The sequence below is a fragment of the Salmo salar genome, chromosome 02, assembly GCF_965601325.2.
Source record: "Salmo salar chromosome 02, fSalSal1, whole genome shotgun sequence".
Taxonomy (NCBI): domain Eukaryota; kingdom Metazoa; phylum Chordata; class Actinopteri; order Salmoniformes; family Salmonidae; genus Salmo; species Salmo salar.
Window position 1 is genome coordinate 79,354,462 of NC_138292.1, and position 8,039 is coordinate 79,362,500.

At 48.7% G+C, this 8,039-nt stretch overlaps 1 protein-coding gene across 2 annotated transcripts in view; it reads left to right on the forward strand.

Annotated features, from left to right (window-relative positions):
- The first annotated feature begins 784 nt into the window (after window positions 1–784).
- Window positions 785–8,039, forward strand: part of LOC106594609 (proto-oncogene vav) — a 39,832-nt gene continuing 32,577 nt past the window's right edge. For both annotated transcript variants that reach the window (XM_045710412.2, XM_045710414.2), the window contains exons 1-2: window positions 785–1,090; window positions 2,565–2,788. In XM_045710412.2, the coding sequence (XP_045566368.1) occupies window positions 2,585–2,788 (204 nt within the window). In that variant the 5' untranslated portion in view covers window positions 785–1,090; window positions 2,565–2,584. The remainder of the gene's footprint in view (window positions 1,091–2,564; window positions 2,789–8,039) is intronic.

The following is an 8,039-nucleotide window of genomic DNA, read 5'->3' on the forward strand; positions in this document are numbered from 1 at the left end:
TATTATTATTTGACAATGCTGGTCATTTATGAACATTTGAACATCTAGGCCATGTGCTATTATAATCTCCACCCGGCACAGCCAGAAGAGGACTGGCCACCCCTCATAGCCTGGTTGCTCTCTAGGTTTCTTCCTAGGTTTTGGCCTTTCTAGGGAGTTTTTCCTAGCCACCGTGCTTCTACACCTGCATTGCTTGCTGTTTGGGGTTTTAGGCTGGGTTTCTGTACAGCACTTTGAGATATCAGCTGATGTAAGAAGCGCTATATAAATACATTTGATTTGATTTGATTTGTTAATCAGTTAGTACATTAACTACTAGTTAGGATAAGTAGAGTTTCTGATGTGTTAATCAGTTAGTACATGAACTACTAGTTAGGATATGTAGAGTTTCTGATGAGTTAATCAGTTAGTACATTAACTACTAGTTAGGATAAGTAGAGTTTCTGATGTGTTAATCAGTTAATACATGAACTACTAGTTAGGATAAGTAGAGTTTCTGATGTGTTAATCAGTTAATACATGAACTACTAGTTAGGATAAGTAGAGTTTCTGATGTGTTAATCAGTTAATACATGAACTATGGGAATGGATTCTACTCTCACTGGCGTTCTAGAACCATGTGCATTTTCATGTTGCAAACTTCAGCAGTGAGATTATTTTCATCCTGTCTCTGTCACACTGGAGCTCCTCTCTGAATGTGTGCTTTGTAGATAATGTTGTGGTTGGTTTTGTGATCTCACACGTTCACATACTGAGTATACTGCGCCTGTTTGTGTCTCTGTACGTGTGTTTCTCTCTCTGTGTGTGTGTCTGCGCGTGTCTCTCTGTGTGTGTGTGCGCGCGTGTCTGTATGTGTGTGTGTGTATGACAGAGGAAAGGGGAAGTGGTACAGTTAAAAGAGTCCTCCTCCATCTGCAGCTCTGCAGAACGCAACACCCACCTCGCAACAGCGACCACAGGGGGAGAGGACGGCCAAACTAACGACAAGAGACAATGACAAGACGACAGGAGAGGTGAACACAGACGGAGACAAATCAACAAGGAGCAAGAAGAACAGAACGACAGACCTGAAGAAGAGGAGAACAAGAAGGCAAGAAATACTTTTTTGTTGTTAGATAAGTTAGGTGAAGTCCAAATCTAACTGTATTCCTCACACGCTTGGTAAACTAACAGGTGTAGACTAACAGTGAAATGCTTACTGACGGCTGATTGGCCCTTCCCTTCCGTTCCCAACAATGCAGAGAGAAGAAAAAGTTTTTGTATTACGTAAAGTTGGTGGAATATTTGGAGCCTTGTCATGAGTCTGTAGTTAGTTCCCTATAGATACACATGGGTTACTAACGGTCTGAGGACACGCTTTCACAGGCAAGCAGATCTAGAAACAGGTCTAGAAACAGTTCAGGGAAGCCAAGCAGATCTAAAACATGTATAAAAACAGGTCTAGAAACAGGTCTAGAAACAGTTCAGGGAAGCCAAGCAGATCTAGAAAGAGGTCTAGAAACAGGTCTAGAAACAGTTCAGGGAAGCCAAGCAGATCTAGAAACAGTTCAGGGAAGCCAAGCAGATATAAAACATATATAAAAACAGGTCTAGAAACAGGTCTAGTGTGGTCATGTTCCTGCTGTGTCCAGGTGGTCGTGTTCAGGTTGAGATGCAGCTGTGGCGTTAGTGTGGCTGATAGTGTCCAATGTGGTGGTGTTTATGGTTGTCTGAGGGTCATGTTTGACGTTATATTGAGGTTGTGTTACGGTTATGTTGTGTTAATGTTCATGATACGTTGTGTGGTTGACAGAGGCCAGGGTGCTCCCTGAGAGCCACGGACAGAGAGACATGACAAGACAGTCTGACGGTCATGTTTCACGTTGTGTTCCTGTCGTGTCCAGGTGGTCACGTTACGGTTGAGCGGGAGCTGTGGCGTCACTGTGTGGTGGGGTTCAAATCAAATCAAAGTGTATTTGTCACTTGCGCTGAATACAACAGGTGTAGACCTTACAGTGAAATGCTTATTTACAGGCTCTAACCAATAGTGCAAAAAAGGTATTAGGTGAACAATAGGTAGGTAAAGAAATAAAACAACAGTATAAAGACAGGCTATATACAGTAGTGAGGCTATAAAAGTAGCGAGGCTATAAAAGTAGCGAGGCTATAAAAGTAGCGAGGCTATATACAGTAGCGAGGCTATATAAGTAGCGAGGCTATAAAAGTAGCGAGGCTATAAAAGTAGCGAGGCTACATACAGACACCGGTTAGTCAGGCTTATTGAGGTAGTATGTACATGTAGATATGGTTAAAGTGACTATACATATATGATGAACAGAGAGTAGCAGCAGCGTAAAAGAGGGGTTGGCGGGTGGTGGGCGGGACACAAAGCAGATAGCCCGGTTAGCCAATGTGCGGGAGCACTGGTTGGTCGGCCCAGTTGAGGTAGTATGTACATGAATGTATAGTTAAAGTGACTATGCATATATGATAAACAGAGAGTAGCAGCAGCGTAAAGAGTTGATCAGTGGTTGATCAGTGTTTCTGGTTGTCTGACGGTCATGTTGTGTTCCTGTCGTGTCCAGGTGGTGGTGTTACGGTTGAGATGGAGCTGTGGCGCCACTGTGCCGTGTGGCTGATAGAGTGCAGGGTGCTCCCTGAGAGTCACAGGGTAACGTGGGACAGTGCTCAGGTGTGTGAGTTAGCCCAAGCTCTGAGGGATGGAGTCCTGCTCTGTCAGCTGCTGAACAACTTACTACCCCACGCCATCAACCTCCGAGAGATCAACCTCCGACCCCAGATGTCCCAGGTAACACACACACACACACACACACACACACACACACACACACACACACACACACACACACACACACACACACACACACACACACACACACACACACACACACACACACACACACACACACACACATACACATGTATACACACACTTATACACATACACGTTTACACACACACAAACGTCAGCAGGCTGGTAGAGCTAACGTCAGCAGGCTGGTAGGGCTAACGTCAGCAGGCTGGTAGGGCTAACGTCAGCAGGATGGTAGGGCAAACGTCAGCAGGATGGTAGGGCTAACGTCAGCAGGCTGGTAGGGCTAACGTCAGCAGGCTGGTAGGGCTAACGTCAGCAGGCTGGTAAGCTAACGTCAGCAGGATGGTAGGGCTAACGTCAGCAGGCTGGTAGGGCTAACAGCAGCAGGCTGGTAGGGCTAACAGCAGCAGGTTGGTAGGGCTAACGTCAGCAGGCTGGTAGGGCTAACGTCAGCAGGATGGTAGGACTAACGTCAGCAGGATGGTAGGACTAACGTCAGCAGGATGGTAGGGCTAACGTCAGCAGGATAGTAGGGCTAACGTCAGCAGGATGGTAGGGCTAACGTCAGCAGGCTGGTAGGGCTAACGTCAGCAGGATGGTAGGGCTAACGTCAGCAGGATGGTAGGACTAACGTCAGCAGGATGGTAGGGCTAACGTCAGCAGGCTGGTAGGGCTAACGTCAGCAGGATGGTAGGGCTAACGTCAGCAGGATGGTAGGGCTAACGTCAGCAGGATGGTAGGGCTAACGTCAGCAGGATAGTAGGGCTAACGTCAGCAGGCTGGTAGGACTAACGTCAGCAGGATAGTAGGACTAACGTCAGCAGGATGGTAGGACTAACGTCAGCAGGATGGTAGGGCTAACGTCAGCAGGATGGTAGGGCTAACGTCAGCAGGCTGGTAGAGCTAACGTCAGCAGGCTGGTAGAGCTAACGTCAGCAGGCTGGTAGGGCTAACGTCAGCAGGCTGGTAGGGCTAAAGTCAGCAGGATGGTAGGGCTAACGTCAGCAGGCTGGTAGGGCTAACGTCAGCAGGATGGTAGTGCTAACGTCAGCAGGCTGGTAGGGCTAACGTCAGCAGGCTGGTAGGGCTAACGTCAACAGGCTAGTAGGGCTAACGTCAGCAGGATAGTAGGGCTAACGTCAGCAGGAGGGTAGGGCTAACGTCAGCAGGATGGTAGGGCTAACGTCAGCAGGATGGTAGGGCTAACGTCAACAGGATGGTAGGGCTAACGTCAGCAGGATGGTAGGGCTAACGTCAGCAGGATGGTAGCGCTAACGTCTGCAGGATGGTAGGGCTAACGTCAGCAGGCTGGTAGGGCTAACGTCAGCAGGCTGGTAGGGCTAACATCAGCAGGATGGTAGGGCTAACATAAGCAGGCTGGTAGGGCTAACGTCAGCAGGATAGTAGGGCTAACGTCAGCAGGATGGTAGAGCTAACATCAGCAGGCTGGTAGGGCTAACGTCAGCAGGATAGTAGGGCTAACGTCAGCAGGATGGTAGAGCTAACATCAGCAGGATCAAATCAAATGTATTTATATAGCCCTTCTTACATCAGCTGATATCACAAAGTGCTGTACAGAAACCCAGCCTAAAACCCCAAACAGCAAGCAATGCAGGTGTAGAAGCACGGTGGCTAGGAAAAACTCCCTAGAAAGGCCAAAACCTAGGAAGAAACCTAGAGAGGAACCAGGCTATGAGGGGTGGCCAGTCCTCTTCTGGCTGTGCCGGGTGGAGATTATAACAGCACATGGCCTAGATGTTCAAATGTTCATAAATGACCAGCATTGTCAAATAATAATAATCATAGTAGTTGTCGAGGGTGCAACAAGTCAGTAACACAAGAGTAAGTGTCAGTTGGCTTTTTCATAGCCGATCTTTGAGAGTATCTCTACCGCTCCTGCTGTCTCTAGAGAGTTGAAAACAGCAGGTCTGGGACAGGTAGCACGTCCGGTGAATAGGTCAGGGTTCCAGCAGGTCTGGGACAACAGGTCTGGGACAGGTAGCACGTCCGGTGAACAGGTCAGGGTTCCATAGCTGCAGGCAGAACAGTTGGAACTGGAGCAGCAGCACGGCCAGGTGAACTGGGGACTGCAAGGAGTCATCAAGCCAGGTAGTCCTGAGGCATGGTCCTAGGGCTCAGGTCCTCCGAGAGAGAGAAAGAAAGAAAGAGAAAGAGAGAATTAGAGAGTGCATATTTAAATTCATTTGAAACATAGAAAAGTGAGGTGAAACTTTGCATTGGAAATGTTGATGCATATACTAATGCAAATCCATAGGTTACCTATGGCCGAGTTTATGCTACCTCCCCTTTAAGATATATGCTATTACTAACACAGTTTCCTGCTTGAAATGTTACCTATGGCCGAGTTTATGCTACCTCCCCTTTAAGATATATGCTACTACTAACACAGTTTCCTGCTTCATATGTTACCTATGGCCCAGTTTATCCTACCTACCCTTTAAGATGTATGCTACTAGCAAGCCAGTTTCCGGCTTCATTTCATCCGTTTTAAATGACCAGACATTGAAATATAGAATATTATTTATTGAGGAAATGGAATAGATGTGAGAATGAGGATTCAGGAGGGGAATGAGAATAGACCGGATGAAGGAGGAGGAATTCAGGAGGGAAAATGAGAATAGAACAGATGAAGTAGAGGACTACAGATGAAGCAGAGGACTGCAGATGAAGGATCCAGGGGGTGGACTCCAAAGTTTGGCTTGGAGTCTCTGGTAGACACCACTGTCAGGCCGTGGTAATTAGGCTGCTGTGGTGATGGTGAGGCTGGGCAGTTGAGGACTGATCTAGGAGAGGTTCCCAGCTGGTAAGACCAGGGGCTGAACCGCTGCAGGAGCAGTTGGCACGTAACTGGATGAGCTGGCTGGGATGTGGGAGTTCATGGCTGGTAGGGACGGAAGGTGAGATGCTGCGGGGTGGCAGTCAGCGGGATTGGAGGGGAAGAGAAAGGACGTCATTGGCAGAGGGGCCAGAGGGACCTGAGGTAGGCAGAGAGGTCTTCACTGGCAGAGAGAGGGGCCACAGGGACCTGAGGTAGGCAGAGAGGTCATCACTGGCAGAGAGAGGGGCCAGCAGGACCTTGTAGTATATGCTGGCGAAGCGAAGAAGAGAATGGATGTGAATTGTAGTGGAGTGTGTTGGGTAAAAGAAGAGAGGGAAGGGTGAGCCGGAGTGCGGGGCTGGGGTCTGCAGTCACAGCTGTGAAGAACAGGGCAGCAGGCACATACAGCTGAACTGGCAGCGCAGGCAGAGAAGGAGGGGAGGCACTGCAGGGGTGGCGGTCACAGGACCAGTGGCAAAGATGTAGGTCATCACTGGTGGAGAGGCAGGTGGGGAGAGAGGACGTCAGTGGCACAGAGAAGGGGTGACCACAGCAGCAGTCAGGGTCCAGTGGAAAAGCAGGAGGGAGAGAGCAGTGTGTCAGGCATTATAGAGAGGAGGGAGAGAGCAGTGTGTCAGGTATTATAGAGAGGAGAGAGAGCAGTGTGTCAGGTATTATAGAGAGGAGGGAGAGAGCAGTGTGTCAGGCATTATAGAGAGGAGGGAGAGAGCAGTGTGTCAGGTATTATAGAGAGGAGGGAGAGAGCAGTGTGTCAGGCATTATAGAGAGGAGGGAGAGAGCAGTGTGTCAGGTATTATAGAGAGGAGAGAGAGCAGTGTGTCAGGTATTATAGAGAGGAGGGAGAGAGCAGTGTGTCAGGTATTATAGAGAGGAGGGAGAGAGCAGTGTGTCAGGTATTATAGAGAGGAGAGAGAGCAGTGTGTCAGGTATTATAGAGAGGAGGGAGAGAGCAGTGTGTCAGGTATTATAGAGAGGAGAGAGAGCAGTGTGTCAGGTATTATAGAGAGGAGGGAGAGAGCAGTGTGTCAGGTATTATAGAGAGGAGAGAGAGCAGTGTGTCAGGTATTATAGAGAGGAGGGAGAGAGCAGTGTGTCAGGTATTATAGAGAGGAGAGAGAGAGCAGTGTGTCAGGTATTATAGAGAGGAGAGAGAGCAGTGTGTCAGGTATTATAGAGAGGAGGGAGAGAGCAGTGTGTCAGGTATTATAGAGAGGAGGGAGAGAGCAGTGTGTCAGGTATTATAGAGAGGAGGGAGAGAGCAGTGTGTCAGGTATTATAGAGAGGAGGGAGAGAGCAGTGTGTCAGGTATTATAGAGAGGAGGGAGAGAGCAGTGTGTCAGGTATTATAGAGAGGAGGGAGAGAGCAGTGTGTCAGGTATTATAGAGAGGAGGGAGAGAGCAGTGTGTCAGGTATTATAGAGAGGAGAGAGAGCAGTGTGTCAGGTATTATAGAGAGGAGGGAGAGAGCAGTGTGTCAGGTATTATAGAGAGGAGAGAGAGAGCAGTGTGTCAGGTATTATAGAGAGGAGGGAGAGAGCAGTGTGTCAGGTATTATAGAGAGGAGGGAGAGAGCAGTGTGTCAGGTATTATAGAGAGGAGGGAGAGAGCAGTGTGTCAGGTATTATAGAGAGGAGGGAGAGAGCAGTGTGTCAGGTATTATAGAGAGGAGGGAGAGAGCAGTGTGTCAGGTATTATAGAGAGGAGGGAGAGAGCAGTGTGTCAGGTATTATAGAGAGGAGGGAGAGAGCAGTGTGTCAGGTATTATAGAGAGGAGGGAGAGAGCAGTGTGTCAGGTATTATAGAGAGGAGGGAGAGAGCAGTGTGTCAGGTATTATAGAGAGGAGGGAGAGAGCAGTGTGTCAGGTAATATAGAGAGGAGGGAGAGAACAGTGTGTCAGGTATTATAGAGAGGGGAGGAGCTGTACGGACTTATGTTGTTAGACGCCAACACCACATGATGCCAGTTAACTGGATGAGGCTAGTCACACGGTGTCCTGCAACACCACATGATGCCAGTTAACTGGATGAGGCTAGTCACACGGTGTCCTGCAACACCACATGATGCCAGTTAACTGGATGAGGCTAGTCACACGGTGTCCTGCAACACCACATGATGCCAGTTAACTGGATGAGGCTAGTCACACGGTGTCCTGCAACACCACGTGATGCCAGTTACCTGGATGAGGCTAGTCACACGGTGTCCTGCAACGCCACATGATGCCAGTTAACTGGATGAGGCTAGTCACACGGTGTCCTGCAACACCACATGATGTCAGTTACCTGGATGAGGCTAGTCACACGGTGTCCTGCAACACCACATGATGCCAGTTACCTGGATGAGGCTAGTCACACGGTGTCCTGCAA